Source organism: Schistocerca americana, chromosome 1 (assembly GCF_021461395.2).
Source record: "Schistocerca americana isolate TAMUIC-IGC-003095 chromosome 1, iqSchAmer2.1, whole genome shotgun sequence".
NCBI classification, from domain to species: domain Eukaryota; kingdom Metazoa; phylum Arthropoda; class Insecta; order Orthoptera; family Acrididae; genus Schistocerca; species Schistocerca americana.
In genome coordinates this window covers 253,956,529-253,973,990 of record NC_060119.1, presented here as the reverse complement: position 1 = coordinate 253,973,990, position 17,462 = coordinate 253,956,529, and the positions used below count along the sequence as shown (strand labels likewise).

Genomic DNA, 17,462 nt, shown 5'->3' with positions numbered 1-17,462 from the left:
ACTGTCCGAATGGATACATTTGCTGTATGTCCCGTACTGATTTCTGTGGTTATTTCACGCACTGTTGCTTGTCTGTTAGCACTGACAACTACATGCAAATGTTGCTGCTCCAGGTTGTTAACTGAAAGTCATCAGTCACTGTGTTGTCCGTGCTGAGAGATAATGAATGAAATTTGGTATTCTCAGCACACTCTTGACACTATGGGGCTGGGAGCATTGAATTCGCAAATGATTTCTGAAATGGAATGTGCCTTATGTCAAATTACAGCTACCATTCTGCATTCGAAGTCTGTTAATTCTGAATGTGCAGTCATAATCACATCAGAAACCTTTTCAGTTGAATCACTTAAGTACAAATTACAGATCCACCCTATCCCATTACTTTTGTCACCTCAGTGTACTTTTGCACAGCATTCACAAGTGGAATAGGAAATGGGAGGGAGGGAGATAATAGTGGTACCGGAAGTAATCTGTGTGATGATGCAACAGAGATGAAAGTGAGTGACCTGTAATTCAAAAACAGCTCTATACAGGAGTCCAAAGATATTATTTTAACAGATAAGTAATCAGCATTGAAAAATAAATCAAGAACGAAAAAATTACAGACTGTTGCTTGCATAAATGATAATAATGATTGACCATGGCAGTACCACATAAAACACCAACAGAGAAGATTACAACACCAAGAATGAGTTGTGAGACATAAACGTAAGTTGTTAGTCATGTTTCTACATTTGAAATTACGTCTATTCAAATTTCATGGAAGTCACATACGAATGGCGCTAGTAGTGCCACCATGAGAATGCAAATCAGTTTTGCTTTAAATGCACACTGTAACAGTCATAGGTATTAGTTATCTTTGAGATTGGATATGGTGAGTTGATGTTAGTCACGAATGCCTTTAACATGACAAAGACACAACTATCAACATCTCACCAAGTTTTAACTAGGTTGCATAATAGGGCTATGAGAATCTGGATGTTCCTTCAGCAGTATTGCAGGAAGATCAGTACTAAGGTAGCCAAAGTGCTAGAGTGCTGGTAGCAGTGGTCACGAGCATGTACGGTCGCAAGATGACCAGGCTCCAGATGGCCACATGGCTCTAGTGACAGGGGAGACAACTATGTTTGGCATATGGTTCTGTCACATCACATTGCACATGCAGCAGCAATATGAGCAGCAGTTGGCATCGCAATAACCCAATAAATTGCTACAAATAGATTACTTCAAGGATAGCTCTGAGACAGATGCCCTGTGGCATGCATTTCATTGACCCCAACCAGCACCATTTGCTTCTTCAGTGGTGTCAAGCGAGAGATTATTTGAGGGCAGGGAGAGGAATAGTTGTGTTTTCTGATGAAAGCTGCTTCTATCTTGGCGGCAGTGATGGTAGTGTGTTGGTTAGGAGAAGGCAAATGGAGAGCCTGCAACTGACCTGTCTGCATGCTACGCACACTGAACCTGCACCTGGAGTAATGGTCTGGCGTGCAGTTTTGTGTGACAGCAGGAGAATTCTCATGATTATCCCATGCACCCTGACTGCAAATTTGTATGTCAATCTAGTGATTGAACCTGTTATGCTGTTGTTCATGAATAGTGTTCCAGGGGGTGATTTCCCACAGTATAATGCTTACCCACGTACCGTTGTAGTAACTCAACATGCTCTACTGGATTGAGATGCTGCCCTGATCTGCTCAATCACCAGCTCTGTCTCCAGTCTAGCATATATGGGACATCATTATATGACAACTCCAGCACCATCCACAACCAGCTATTACTGTCCCCGTACTGACTGATCAAGTGCAATAGGTGTGGAACTTCATCCCACAAACTGACATCTGGCACACGGTTATTAATGTACCAGAATTCCACATTTGCAATAGCTTATCTTGCACTTACATTAACCCATGATCTTGCAATACCAATCACTTGAATGTGTTACCTAGGTAAATGAATGAAAGCTTGCCATTTTGATGGATGGTCCTACAACATAATTCTGAACTTTTCCTTGATGATACTGACTAGGTTTAGTGTTTGTGATAGCTGATTGTTAGTGCACCACTATATTCATATAACTTAGATGTCACAAGCAGGAGCAGTGAATACATTTACATTCAAAAATCTTATTATGCACACTGATGATTTCTGAAACAGTAATTACAGCAATACTTTACCGCATAATATCCCAAGGTATGCTGTTTACATTCTCATTGTATATTTTAACTGTTTCTTCAGGTGAATATTTACGGTAAGCACTTTCATATTTTTCTTTGTCCGTCAAGTTTTTTTTACTTGGATTTGAAGCAGCCAGCCAGCCTCTATAGCGTGTTGAAGCCTCACGCCTGTAACAAAATATTTTCATGAACAGTATTATTTTGTCTATGCTGAAATAGCAAAACAAAACATTGCTGAAAAACTTTAAGCGAAAAAATTCATTAATCATCGTTGGAGATTTAGTGACTCACTATGCTCTTTCATTTTTTGTATTTTTGCAACACAATCCCAAGAGCATTTTCACTACCTTAAACAGTTTCAACCAGCCAGTGGTCATCTATGGATTAAAAGCCATATGCTGCAAGCAGTTTCTGCTTGATAATGCAAAGAAAACCACTTTGCTGCAAGTGGTTTCCACTGCATTATCAAAGGTCTTTGATCTATAAATGACTATTTGCAGGTTGAAACCAGTTGCAGCATTGTGAAATGATCTTAGAACTGTGTCAATGAAGTATAAAAACAAAAAATAAAAAAAAATTTAGATTTTGGGGATAAATTAAAAACCTGTACTTTATGTTTATAAAACATTTCATCATTTATACTCACGCAGATGTTTTCTCTTCTCCTGTGTATGAAGATTCTATTAATTCGCTCAGACTTTTTGTATTATCCACCCACTGTATGAAACCAAGATTGCTACTAAGTGGTACAACCTGCAAATAACATTTTGCTGTCAGAAGAACAGAATGTTCAGCTAAACCGCACAGCAGAACAAGCAGACATGTCTAATATGTTCTAAGAAAGAGTATGTGGTTCTCTTAAATATATAAAAGCATATTATTTCTTCCAATATTTACTATATTAGTTTTGAACTGAAGCATGGCAGAAGATATTGTGAAGCTATATTTGGCTTCACAAAAATGGGGCAGCTCTTGTTCATTCAGTCTGTAAAGTATTTGAATATGGAGTACCTCTCACACTGTTGTTGTGGTCTTCAGTCCTGAGACTGGTTTGATGCAGCTCTCCATGCTACTCTATCCTGTGCAAGCTTCTTCATCTCCCAGTACCTACTGCAACCTACATCCTTCTGACTCTGCTTAGTGTATTCATCTCTTGGTCTCCCTCTACGATTTTTACCCTCCACGCTGCCCTCCAATACTAAATTGGTGATCCCTTGATGCCTCAAAACATGTCCTACCAACCGATCCCTTCTTCTAGTCAAGTTGTGTCACAAACTTCTCTTCTCCCCAATCCTATTCAATACCTCCTCGTTAGTTACGTGAACTACCCACCTTATCTTCAGCATTCTTCCGTAGCACCACATTTCGAAAGCTTCTATTCTCTTCTTGTCCAAACTGGTTATCGTCCATGTTTCACTTCCATACATGGCTACACTCCATACAAATACTTTCAGAAACGACTTCCTGACACTTGAATCTATACTCGATGTTAACAAATTTCTCTTCTTCAGAAACAATTTCCTTGCCATTGCCAGTCTACATTTTATATCCTCTCTACTTCGACCATCATCAGTTATTTTACTCCCTAAATAGCAAAACTTCTTTACTACTTTAAGCGTCTCATTTCCTAATCTAATCACCACAGCATCACCCGATTTACTTTGACTACCTTCCATTATCCTCGTTTTGCTTTTGTTGATGTTCATCTTATATCCTCCTTTCAAGACACTGTCCATTCCGTTCAACTGCTCTCCCCAGTCCTTTGCTGTCTCCGACACAATTACAATGTCATCGGCGAACCTCAAAGTTTTTACTTCTTCTCCATGAATTTTAATACCTACTCCAAATTTTTCTTTTGTTTCCTTTACTGCTTGCTCAATATACAGATTGAATAACATCGGGGAGAGGCTACAACCCTGTCTCACTCCTTTCCCAACCACTGCTTCCCTTTCATGCCCCTCGACTCTTATAACTGCCATCTGGTTTCTGTACAAACTGTAAATAGCCTTTCGCACCCTGTATTTTACCCCTGCCACCTTCAGAATTTGAAAGAGAGTATTCCAGTTAATGTTGTCAAAAGATTTCTCTAAGTCTACAAATGCTAGAAACGTAGGTTTGCCTTTTCTTAATCTTTCTTCTAAGATAAGTCATAAGGTTAGTATTGCCTCACTTGTTCCAACACTTCTACAGAATCCAAACTGATCTTCCCCGAGGTCCGCTTCTACCAGTTTTTTCATTCGTCTGTAAAGAATTCGTGTTAGTATTTTGCAGCTGTGACTTATTAAACTGATAGTTCGGTAATTTTCACATCTGTCAATACCTGCTTTCTTTGGGATTGGAATTATTATATTCTTCTTGAAGTCTGTGGGTATTTCGCCTGTCTCATACATCTTGCTCACCAGATGGTAGAGTTTTGTCATGACTGGCTCTCTCAAGGCCATCAGTAGTTCTAATGGAATGTTGTCTTCTCCCGGGGCCTTGTTTCGACTCAGGTCTTTCAGTGCTCTGTCAAACTCTTCATGCAGTATCTTATCTCCCATTTCATCTTCATCTACATCCTCTTCCATTTCCATAATATTGTCCTCAAGTACATCGCCCTTGTATAAACCCTCTATATACTCCTTCCACCTTTCTGCCTTCCCTTCTTTGCTTAGAACTGGGTTGCCATCTGAGCTCTTGATATTCATACAAGTGGTTCTCTTCTCTCCAAAGGTCTCTTTAATTTTCCTGTAGGCAGTATCTATCTTACCCCTAGTGAGACAAGCCTCTACATCCTTACATTTATCCTCTAGCCATCCCTGCTTAGCCATTTTGCGCTTCCTCTCGATCTCATTTTGGAGACGTTTGTATTCCTTTTTGCCTGCTTCATTTACTGCATTTTTATATTTTCTCCTTTCATCAATTAAATTCAACATTTCTTCTGTTACCCAAGGATTTCCATTAGCCCTTGTCTTTTTACCTACTTGATCCTCTGCTGCCTTCACTACTTCATCCCTCAGAGCTACCCATTCTTCTTCTACAGTATTTCTTTCCCCCATTCCTGTCAATTGTTCCCTTATGCTCTCCCTGAAACACTCTACAACCTCTGGTTCTTTCAGTTTATCCAGGTCCCATCTCCTTAAATTCCCGCCTTTTTGCAGTTTCTTCAGTTTCAATCTGCAGTTCATAACCAATAGATTGTGGTCAGAATCCACATCTGCCCCTGGAAATGTCTTACAATTTAAAACCTGGTTCCTAAATCTCTGTCTTACCATTATGTAATCTATCTGATACCTTTTAGTATCACCAGGATTCTTCCAGGTATACAACCTTCTTTCATGATTCTTGAACCAAGTGTTAGCTATGATTAAGTTATGCTCTGTGCAAAATTCAACAAGGCGGCTTCCTCTTTCATTTCTTCCCCCCAATCCATATTCACCTACTATGTTCCTTCTCTCCCTTTTCCTACTGACGAATTCCAGTCACCCATGACTATTAAATTTTTGTCTCCCTTCACTACCTGAATAATTTCTTTTATCTCGTCATACATTTCATCAATTTCTTCATCATCTGCAGAGCTAGTTGGCATATAAACTTTTACTACTGCAGTAGGCATGGGCTTTGTGTCTATCTTGGCCACAATAATGCGTTCACTATGCTGTTTGTAGTAGCTAACCTGCGCTTCTATTTTTTTATTCATTATTAAACCTACTCCTGCATTACCCCTATTTGATTTTGTATTTATAACCCTGTAATCACCTGACCAAAAGTCTTGTTCCTCCTGCCACCGAACTTCACTAATTCCCACTATATCTAACTTTAACCTATCCATGTCCCTTTTTAAAATTTTCTAACCTACCTGCCCGATTAAGGGATCTGACATTCCACACTCCGATCCGTAGAATGCCAGTTATCTTTCTCCTGATAACGACGTCCTCTTGAGTAGTCCCTGCCCGGAGATCCGAATGGGGGACTATTTTACCTCCGGAATATTTTACCCAAGAGGACGCCATCATCATTTAATCATACAGTAAAGCTGCATGTCTTCGGGAAAAATTTCGGCTGTAGTTTCCCCTTGCTTTCAGCCGTTCGCAGTACCAGCACAGCAAGGCCGTTTTGGTTAATGTTACAAGGCCAGATCAGTCAATCATCCAGACTGTTGCCCCTGCAACTACTGAAAAGGCTGCTGTCCCTCTTCAGGAACCACATGTTTGTCTGGCCTCTCAACAGATACCCCTCCGTTGTGGTTGCACCTACGGTACGGCCATCTGTATCGCTGAGGCACGCAAGCCTCCCCACCAACGGCAAGGTCCATGGTTGATGGGGGGGCCTCTGACACTAACATCATTATAAGTAATTTCCATTATTGGTGTCACATCATTCAATACAAGTATTCAACAAGTGCAAAGTAAGTCTGTTGTTGACTGTTTACTTTCTCAGCACCCTTCAGTTTGCAAGCCCAGGATATTCTCTCATATCAGTCTTGTCATGGGTATATTATAAATCCCCCCCACTACAGCAAAATCTTCATTTCAAAATTGTCCATGCCGCTGCATCCCTTTCGCTCTTCCATAAAGCCTTGGACTTCACTGGGAACGGGTCTGTTCTGATGAAAAAATTCACAAAAAGATACACTTTTAAAAGCATTTGTAACTTAAAACTACCATGGGCTTCTTCATTTTACTTAAACGAATATCCTCAATTTTTTGAGGGGTATATGTTGTTCCCTGTTATTTTGCCTCTGCAGCTCCCACTAGTCCTTTGGAAATTATTCCCTGATGTCTTAGAGCAGGTTCTATCACTGTTCACGTAATTTTTAGCAACCACCTCTAACATCATTTTCGTGCAGTCCACGACCCACTTCCAACTATTGCTTTGTTCCGAATGTATGCTCTCATAAATTTCTTCCTTAAATTAAGGGCTCTTAGTTTCTTTTAGTCTGTTCCTTGCAATTTCCTTGCTTTATGTGCCATATATTATTTTGCTTCCAAGGAGGCAGAATTCCTTTACTTCAACTATTGCAACCACTAATTTTGATGTTTAAGTTTATCAACTACCTCCTTTTTTCTACACCTTGTTACAGAATAGAATGAAAAGCACTTCTGAGATAGAGAAATTTGTTGGTATCAAATATAAATTTATGAGTTAGGAAGTCTTTTCTGATGAGGAGCTACCGAACTAAAGTGAGGAAAAAAACTTGACTAAATTAAGGAATTGCTTGACAGGACAGATCCTGTGCATTAATGGATTGTCAGTTTGGTAATGGAGGGAACAGTGGATGTAAATTTTTGTATGGGGACCAAAATATGAATGTAGCACACAAGTTTAAATGAATGCAGTAGTTATTCACAGATGAAGATGCTTGCACAGGATAGATTAGCACGAAGAGCTTCAGAATGAAGACCTTTAACCAGAATTTTGATCATGCTGCTGAACCTTCTTTTCTTGCCACAGTTGCTTCTCTGGCATACAGGTGGATTCCTAAGAGAAACCTTAAACCTTTTTTAGCCTGAGCACTTCTCCCTTGGTCTTCTACTCTTATTATTAATTATTTTTGTGAGAATATCAAACTTTTCCCCATTTCACACAGCCAAACAAGTCTTTCTCAGTTATCAAGTGCATTGTTAGAAATGCCTGTCTTGTGCCTTAAGCTTTCATAAAGAGAAACTGGTCATCTAACACTCCCTGAATTTTCTTTTCCATTCTTCTGTACATTGTTCTTGTCTGCAATGTGGGTGAATGAGCTGTTAAGGAAATTGTGGGATAGTTCAACACTGTTCATTTTTGGCATGCTGGTGTAGAAGCTTCCACGAAACCACTTAGTGCAAAATCTGTGCAGTTCACAGGTTTATTTATATATATCAGCCAACTTTCAATAATCCAATGTGTCCTCCATCTGCTATACATTTATATCAAAAACTTATACACTAAAATTTTATGTGAAATTTAAACATCCATTTTGTGTTGATTGTTTCAAAAAATCACATGCATGACATGATTTATTGTGTCTTGGTCTATCTATCTTCTTGTTTCTTTTACCTAACCTTTATCCCGTATCTTCAAAGTGTCGAATGTTAATTTTTGGATTTTGCAATATTAATAGCGGAAGGTGGCAGGATGCCCTTCCTGTGTCGCAGTGTTCATCAAACCAGAAACACATGTGTAGGGTTTTCTGCATACGGTGCTGTTCCCTTGGAAGGTGGGAGTGTCCATAGCTTACGCATCGTGAAGTGAACAAGAAAGTGCAACGTTTTGTCAACATAATATTGAAATAAACATCTCGTTTCACGTTCACAGTACACTGAATGAATAGGCCCCTGTCATAGTAAGAGAAACATCACAGAAACTTGAGCCACATCCATCAGTCACTGTGGGTTAAATGCCTCATTTGGCTGTTAAATACTTCATTTGGTTGTCTGTGTATTCAACACCTTATATAATTTGAAAAGTGGCAATACTATTACTTGTTGATTAGATTAGATGTACTTTTCATTCCAATTTATCCATAGTGAGATCCTCTGGGATGTGAACATGTCAGGAAACAAGAATATGCAGTAAATATTTACAAAATAAGAACACATGTTAATGTATCTCTTAAATCACCAAATATTAAATATTCAATACACTTCGGTGCAAATGATAATTCTTAGGCTATCATTGCCAAGCAACATCAACTAAAGGAAATGACATAGAAAACATTTTACAGCATTTATTTACAATGATCACATTACTGCATAAGATTGTACAGAAGTCAGATTTATGCAATATTGACGTTATGTGATATTAATAAGATTCATGCATCAATTGGTTCTGCTAAAAAATTCATCCATTTAGTAGGAGGAGCTGACCACCAATAAATCTTTTAGACTCTTCTTAAACTGAACTTCATTATTACTTCTTTTTTATGGCTGCTGGCATCTTACTGAAAATGTATATTGCTGAATAGTGGACACTTTACTGAACCAAAGTAAGTGACTTTAAATCTTTGTGGAAGTTATACCGATTCCTAGAATTGATTCCATACTATACTATTTCTAGTACTGATTCCATACTATACTATTTCTAGTACTGATTCCATACTATACTATTTCTAGTACTGATTCCATACTATACTATTTCTAGTACTGATTCCATACTATACACTTACAGTCAGCTATTGCCCAGTTTCTGTGTTTTTTGGCCCACTGCAGATGTGTAGCTTTATTTGAGCACAGGCCATTTGTAAGCTACCCAACTCCAAATGTCACTGCATGCACTCCCTTCACAATGTGCACTCAGAAACAAACTGAAATAGACGTGCATTCAGATACAGCAGTAATTCCCGACTGGTTTGACCGAGCAAGATGGTGCAGTGGTTAGCACACTGGACTTGAATTCTGGAGGACGACAGTTCAAACCCGCGTCCGGCCATCCTGATTTTGTGTGTGTGTGTGTCTAATTACAAAGGAGGCTGTTTGGCTGAAAGCTTAATGTTTGACAGCCTTTTTGTCATTCCTATCTGCGACTCAACATCTCTGCTATATGGTGAGTAGCTGTCTATTCTTTTCATAATATCGTCATTATTCCATATAGGATTTTCCATTGTTTGAACAGTAGTAGTTGCATGATATGATGAAAAACAAAAGACAGCTATAATTTTTATTTGTTAACAAAGACATTTGAAGCATTATTTCATCATCAACATGACGACATTTTATTGATATCACTGATTTCATTAGAATTTTTAAGGAGGCACGATGGTGATTTTACGAAAAAAATATTTTTTAAAAAAATAAATATATTAATTTATGACTTACTGACAATACGTTCCCAAGTTTTTATGATTATGACCATTATTTTCACTGCAATAAAGTAAGTACATCAGTGCCTGCCTGCCTGAACTTACATATCATTCAGCTTGCTTCCAATCCAAAATTTGTATAATTGATATTGTTTTATCTTTTACATCTGGACACTACAGCATTGCAAAATCTTTGTTGTAGTTACAGGAGTCAGCCAAAGATGACACTTACTCTACGAATAAGCAATGTAACCAAGTCTGAGATGTAATGTGTGATAATTACTGGTGTTCACACAGGGTGAATATGAAAATTTGGGTGAAATGTGCATATATTATCCACAATTATGCCCTGCTTACAATGGATGAAATGCAAATCTGCCTGGAATCATTTTACTAAAGGAAATACATCTCAAGATATTTCCGGAGATTCTCTTGATGAGAGTGCTTCTAGGAAGAAAATGAATTCTAATTTGCCACTGAAACTTGAAAATTCATGTGAATCTTGCACATCCAAAAAATGTTTACACGGAGGTACACAATACACAAAACTGTAATAATTTTTAAGACATGCTCTCTGACTGCTAGATAGTGATAACATCTGTGACAACGATAAAAGATAGGTAGGGCAGAGATGATTATTAATGTGCAATTCAGCATGCACTAATCAATTGGTAGTTCTCTGCCTGTCAATCTGTGTTGAGATCTGAAAGAGACTACATGTATGTGTAAAAAAATGCACACATGCCAAGTATTATTAACCTTGTGAATGTATTACGCCAAGGTCGTGCATGAAAATATATTCAGGACAGTTTTAAAAAGTTGTTTGAATATTTATTTATTAGTCCATGAAGGATATTACAACAAGTATTTGGATGATCATGAAGTCCTGCAAGGACACCAGTAATAATGGAGGGAAATACCAACATGTCACCACTATGTTACAGAGGTACAAGCAATTATTTCTGGAAGGGACAGAAAAACATTTTTAATTTTTATATCTATGTATTCACAATGAAATCTTTTTGTTCCATTTTTTCTTCATTAACTAGGGTACTGTTTGGATAGCTGAAACCCCCCTTTTTCTATTATATATTCCAGAATAAACTTAAAAATCATTTAACCCCTCAAATAATATTTGCTTATCGTTACCAAATCCCATTTCCCAAAATTTTCCCACAGTCTGTTAAGTAGCACTAGCAAACACACAGGAGAAGTTAACACCTAAACTAATATATATAAATTACATCTGCACAAAAAGATAACCTTTCACATATAATATTGGTCTTTCTTTGTGTGCTTGTTCTTTAAGATACATAAAACACAAATGAGCCAGTAAAAATTAAAATAATGATATAAACGGCTGGTCTTCTGGGACCAAAATTTTTCTAAGTGGCTAATCCTCTAAGTGTTAAGTTTTGAATGAGAGTCTAATGCTCAATGATTTAAGAAATGCATTGCACATTCTCACATGTAACATAATTCATCCAGTGTAAAATGAAATTTTCTTTGAAAGCAATGCTTCTCAAATCACCACACGCACTATTTTCCTGGGGTCTGTTAGAAATGTAAACAGTTATGACATTGTGTTCATCAAAAGCAGACTCTTGTGTATGCACTGTGTTTTGTTGTTGTAAATCACACTTTTTTTGTAACTAAAGTTTTATTTTGGTGTTACCCTCTTGTTTATGTTTTATTGTTGCACTATTATTCTGCAGTAGTGGGCTAAACTAAAATTGTTTTTTAGAGTATCAGTTCTTACAGTCAAAATTACAAAAATTTAACTGAAAAGTATGACTGAAAAATTCCTGGAATTCTAAAAAATTCCTGGAATTCTAAAAAATTTCCAGGTTTTGCTGAATTATTTTCAGCATGAAAAAATTCCCATACTTTTTCCAGATTTCATGGTTGTCATGGTATTGTACACCCTGAGTTTGTGGTCCTAAAACTGTTTAGACAGCAACATATATTGCTGTTCTATATTATAATCCTGGCAATGAAGAAAAAGCAAGGGTATTAGAACTTTTAGGAATGAATCAAAGGACTTACACATTACAAACACTGACAATGCTGAACAAGAGGTGGGTCAATCAGGCTGCTGCAGCATTGATAAACACATCCAAAATTCACAAGTAGTAGACAAGATCACGTAGAAGAGGAATAGAAGTTGACAAAGACCCTGAATACAGTGAGGAAGATTTTAAACATGTACAAAATCCCTATATTTCAAGAAAAGTTGTAAAATTTAACAAAGCAAACTTTAAATCTGTTTTTCTACAAACATTATTTTTTTGTTTTGTTTTTAGGAACATTAAGGTTAACTCAAAGATGGTTTAAGCTAGAACTTTCAAATTGCTGAGTTCTTGTAAGTAAGTAGCCTGTTTGAAATGGACTAATGAAGTAGATAGGAGCGAATTACAAGTGATATGTGGTGAAATACATGAAAAATTGACACTCAAAAAATGTCCACATAAAAAATTAATAAAACTTGATTTAATGATACGGTAGTATTCATTTTAACCCAACAATGCAAACTCCAGGTTGGAACAGGACAGATTGCTACTCATTGTAAAGATCACACGTTGAGCTGCAGACAGGCACAACAAAAAGACCGTTACACCTTATAGCTTTCGAGCAAAGCCTTCTTCAGCAAAGTAAAACACACACACACACACACACACACACACACACACACACACACACGCACACACACACACACACACTCTTTCACAAGCAAGCACACCTCACACACACACAACTGCTACCACCGGCAGCTCCAACTGGTATGCAACTGTCATATGAACGGCAGTCCGAAGTGCGGTAGAGAAGGGGGGAGGGACAGCAAAGTATGAGCAGAGGAAGAGAAGAGTGGTATCTGTCAGGGCATATATGGACTAGAGACTGCCAGGTGCAGCATTTGAATGTGGGGCATGGGGAGGAAGAAAAAAATTGGGAGCGGAAAAGAAGAGGATCAGGTAAGGGGGAAAGGATGGGTGGGTACATTGACAATGAGCAGCACACAAAGAGGGTGGGAGAATGTGACAGGGAGTAGACAATAGAGTGAGAGGGTGGAAACTGCTGGGTGGAGGCTGAGAGGACAGGAGGGCACAGTAGGCTGAGGCCGTTATAATTTTGGGAGCAGATAATATGTGCAATGATAACTCCCATCTGCACAGTTCAAATGGCTCTGCGCACTATGGGACTTAACATCTATGGTCATCAGTCCCCTTGCACAGTTCAGTAAAGCTGGTGTGGCTAAGAGCAAAGTTGACCACCCTGTGGCATAACATGCAGCTTAACACACCATACTAGATTTCAATGGCTGCTTGACAACCTGGGCCATCTGGATCCTCCTCTCCACCACCGCTTTCTGAACTGTACAGATGGGTGTTATCCTTACAACACACTATCCACTCCCGAAATTATCCCACATCAACCTTAGTAACCTACTGTCCCCACACCTTCCACCCAATAGTTTCCACCCCCTCATCCTATTGCCTTCTCCCTTTTCAAGTTCCCACACCCTCTTTGTTTGTCTACCAGCCTCTGTCAACCCCTACCTCCCAACACTTTGCCTGGCAGTCTCTATAACCTGCACACTCGCCCCGTAAGACAGCACTCTTCTCTTCCCCACCAGATCCTGCTGTCCCTCCCCCCTCCCCACCCCACTCCAGATTGCTATTCACATGACATTCACATCCGAGTCCGAGCTGCCGATGGTAACGGTCACGTGTGCATGTGCGTGTGGGAGCAATCTATTCTTATCCTAATATTATTATTAATTTCAGTCCAAGATGAATGTGAAAAAACTATTTTGGCCAAGTTTTATGATACTGTGTCTTTTGGTTGAGAACTTAAGTATTCCTAAATTGTTTAATGTTGCTGTATAGTTATTGACAACTAATAATGTTAATATTCATTGTATAACTTCTTTTCGTATAAAGAATACTAGACTGACTTCCTTCAAACAGATGTGTCCAGATGTGACGGTTCGCCCACTTTTATTTCTTAGTCGATTGTCCTCGGTATCAACGTACTGGCTGAAAAAATAAGGGGTGGAAGTGCAGTACTGTGTACTGTAAATGATGTAGCCAACAGATGCACAGTTGCGTTTCACAGTCCTTTACTTTCACTGTTCACCCCCCCCCCCCCCCCCCCCAATATTACTCAGTTATATGGTCAGTGCACTACTGTTTAACTTTTGATAAGCCTCATTCATAGGTTGCAGGCAAACATCCACATTCAATAGTTTACTGTTGAACATCTACGAGCAGTAAAAAACATAACTACATAGTCCACAGTTTTTTCGGAATAATCAGGTACATATGGAACAGATGCTGTCATTGTTTTAACACACGGCCTAATTGTGTTATGCTTTTTTCACAGTTAAGTCGATGCATTGTTGTTGTTCTAACCAACACAGGTTTCTTGTCTGAAGCCCGGCCATGGACGGACTGTCACGCGACAAAAAAATCGGGCCCTTATATATCCTCATAATAATAGGTACTAAAACAACTACACATTGTTCAAAGCTAAATTTACAGAAATTATAATTAAAACTTAATTCATTAAATTAACTGAATAGCTTGACAAATTAGTTCTTTTTAACAGTTTCTTCTACTGCAAGAGTTAGGCTTAATTGTTTCTTTAAATCATGAAATTAACATACACCATTACGCAAACAAAACTTTTGACAAAACTGTTAATTACTTTGGAATTAATTAAGGGCTGGCTTTGCTAACATGGTTTGGAATAGATCTAAACAGATACTTTAAGATTACTAGTATTTTGTCTTCCAAATGCTTACAGTTATTCCAGAATTTATATTTGTTTATAAGTCAACAACAGAATTTGATTTAAGAAACAACTACTAATTTCACCCTATAATTAAAGTATTGATTAGCAATAGTCGAATAAAATTAGAAAATCAATTGCATACATAAAAATAAGCACAAAATTAGATATGGTGCTATATTCTTTAAAACTAAGGGCCAACCTTTCTCTTTCATGAAAATGCTGATATACTCACGTATGTTAATGATAATTAGTCAAAAGTGAAAGTGAAAAAAAGAATTTTAAGGAGGCAGATGGCAAAACAAGAGGGGAAGTAAAAATATCCCGTGTTGCTTCATAACATGGTGAATATTTAGCATTTATTTTTCAACTAAATTTAACAATTATTTTTAATTAAATTAAATACTTCTGCAATTTTACGACCATCCCCTCCTTAAATTTGAAATAGAGGTGTACAAACGGTAAACTATAAAGCAACTGGAAAGACTAAACTTACCTGATAGGTTTTTATGCGCAGCTGCTGTTCTCTGCAGACTGAATCCTGTGTTAACATTTTAGTCATAAGACTGAATAGTTGTTGAATTCTCTGATCAAGGCGCAAGTCCTCACCATGTTTTATTATACAGTGATGTTCCTTTGCATCATTACCAAGCATTGTTAGCCTTATAGGTTTCCGCATTGAATGTAATACGATCACCTTTTGCAACAAAATTACAATGTTTGTCAAGATGCAGAATCAAATGGTCATCTAAAATGGAATCTTTTAAAGTACACTTAAAAATAAAAGTGTTATAATTGTTAAGAAGGGATATGCTACATGTATGCCACTCATATTGTAACTGAGACATTCTAGAAACAGAGATGAATAATGTTGCATTAAAAAAAAAAAAAAAAAAAAAAAGGTAAGTTAGCAGAATATATTATTGTTATACTCCTTTAACCAATTCACATTGAAATGAGATGATCTGCCATCAGAAAGAATTCAGAAAGTGTGCCAGTCACACCTGTTGAAGACTTCTGGAAAGGGGGCAAGTGACATTTGTTGTTGTTTTAGTCCGAAGACTGGTTTGATGCAGTTCTTCACATTACATTTCAACTACAGAATTCAAAGCAGAGACTGGGTATGAGTATTTGAAAGGGCTTAAGAGAGACTTTTGAAGAACAGAAATCCAATTCAAAAACAAAGCTTTGCTCCTGAATTATAGAGTATAGTGTTTCAAGGGCAGGAGATGGCTTATTTCTTACCAGAGACAGTGCTAAAATTTTATATTAGCACAGACACAAATGTACGCATTTCACCTGTAATGAAATTTTGTTTGCTAGCAATATCTGAAGGACAATACTTCAAATATGTTTTGACATATTCCTATAGTTACTTCCACTAAATACATTCTAAGAACTAGGACAGCTAACTTACTGCCACTTTATGAATTCACACACACTACCACTTTTTTCTCAGCCTGAGGAGAGACGAGAGAGCTGCTAAAACCCAATTACAATGAAGAAACTGGAAGAAGGTAAAACGTCACATATTTATATATAATCTCCATGGTAAATCAAGTCAATTAGTGTTACTCATAAATTAATGTGGGAAATTCATCATTTCCATTACACAATAAGTCATGTGCGAAGAGATATATGTGTTACTAGTTAATACAACCACATCTACACTTTGATGTGCCAAAGCTTCCTCTGTTTTCAATAGGCTACATTCTCTTAGTACTATTTACCAGAAGCATTAAAACATGTCTTTTTACAAATATGCAAATGGGACCACTCTATGAAATTAATTTCAACGATAAGATTTTTCTTTGCCTCCACTGAAGTAGAGATCTGCAGAATATATATATGGTGTGTGGGAAAAGTAATGTGACTTGTTTTTTTTTTGTTTGTCCCCCCCCCCCCCCCCACCCAAACAACAATATTGTCCCATTTAAAGAAGTTCCCTTATGCAGCTATACGCCAGTGGAGTCGTTCCCAGTCTCAGTAGCAGCACTCAAAGATTTCAACTAGTAGGGCCTTTAATCTGTCGATCACATTCTTTGGAATGTTCTCTTAAGAGTCCCAAAAAGATGTCCTTTAAGACATTTTTCAATTTCAGGAAAAGAGAAAAGGTCAGGCGAACAGAGAGGCTGTGGAAAAACACGAATGCTTTTTGAGGTAAAAAATTCCATGATGGAAGTGGCCATGTGACTCGGGGTGTTGTCATGATGCAGCATCCACTTGTCTGCAACATCTGGTCTCACTCAATTAACCCTTTTCCAGAGCCTTTCAAGGACATCTTCATAAAACAATTGGTTAACCGTTCATCCTGTAGGTAGATATTTTTTTATGTGTGATACCTCTACTGCCAAAAAACAAATCAGCACTGTTTTGATCTTTGATTTGCTCATTTGACCTCTTTTGGCCAAGGATGTCTCTCACTAAACCACTCGTCACTTTGTCCTAGGATTGTACTAAAACATCCACGATTTATCACCTGTGATCACACAACTGAACCATTCGTGGTCATTGGCAATCCTCTCAAGACCGTCACTGCACACATTTCTTCGATTGTCCTTTAGCTCAGTTGCGAGACTTTACAATATCATTTTGGCACAAACCTTTCGCATGTGCAAAACTTCAGTTAAAAAAGTGAAAGTGTTTAATAAGTCACCCATCACTCTTATTGTTAATCGTCATCTGATCTCACAAGAACATAAGCACGTTTGACGTTTTCATTGGTTTTTTTATTTTTA

At 37.8% G+C, this 17,462-nt stretch overlaps 1 protein-coding gene across 1 annotated transcript in view; it reads right to left on the bottom strand.

The window, feature by feature from the left end:
* The window catches only part of LOC124623192 (DNA-dependent protein kinase catalytic subunit-like), a 565,210-nt gene that overhangs the window by 39,118 nt on the left and 508,630 nt on the right, over positions 1 to 17,462 (bottom strand). The window contains exons 49-51 of the mRNA XM_047149022.1: positions 15,221 to 15,421; positions 2,821 to 2,927; positions 2,175 to 2,342 (exon numbers count right to left, since the gene is read on the bottom strand). Coding sequence (XP_047004978.1) covers positions 2,175 to 2,342; positions 2,821 to 2,927; positions 15,221 to 15,421 — 476 coding nt within the window. The remainder of the gene's footprint in view (positions 1 to 2,174; positions 2,343 to 2,820; positions 2,928 to 15,220; positions 15,422 to 17,462) is intronic.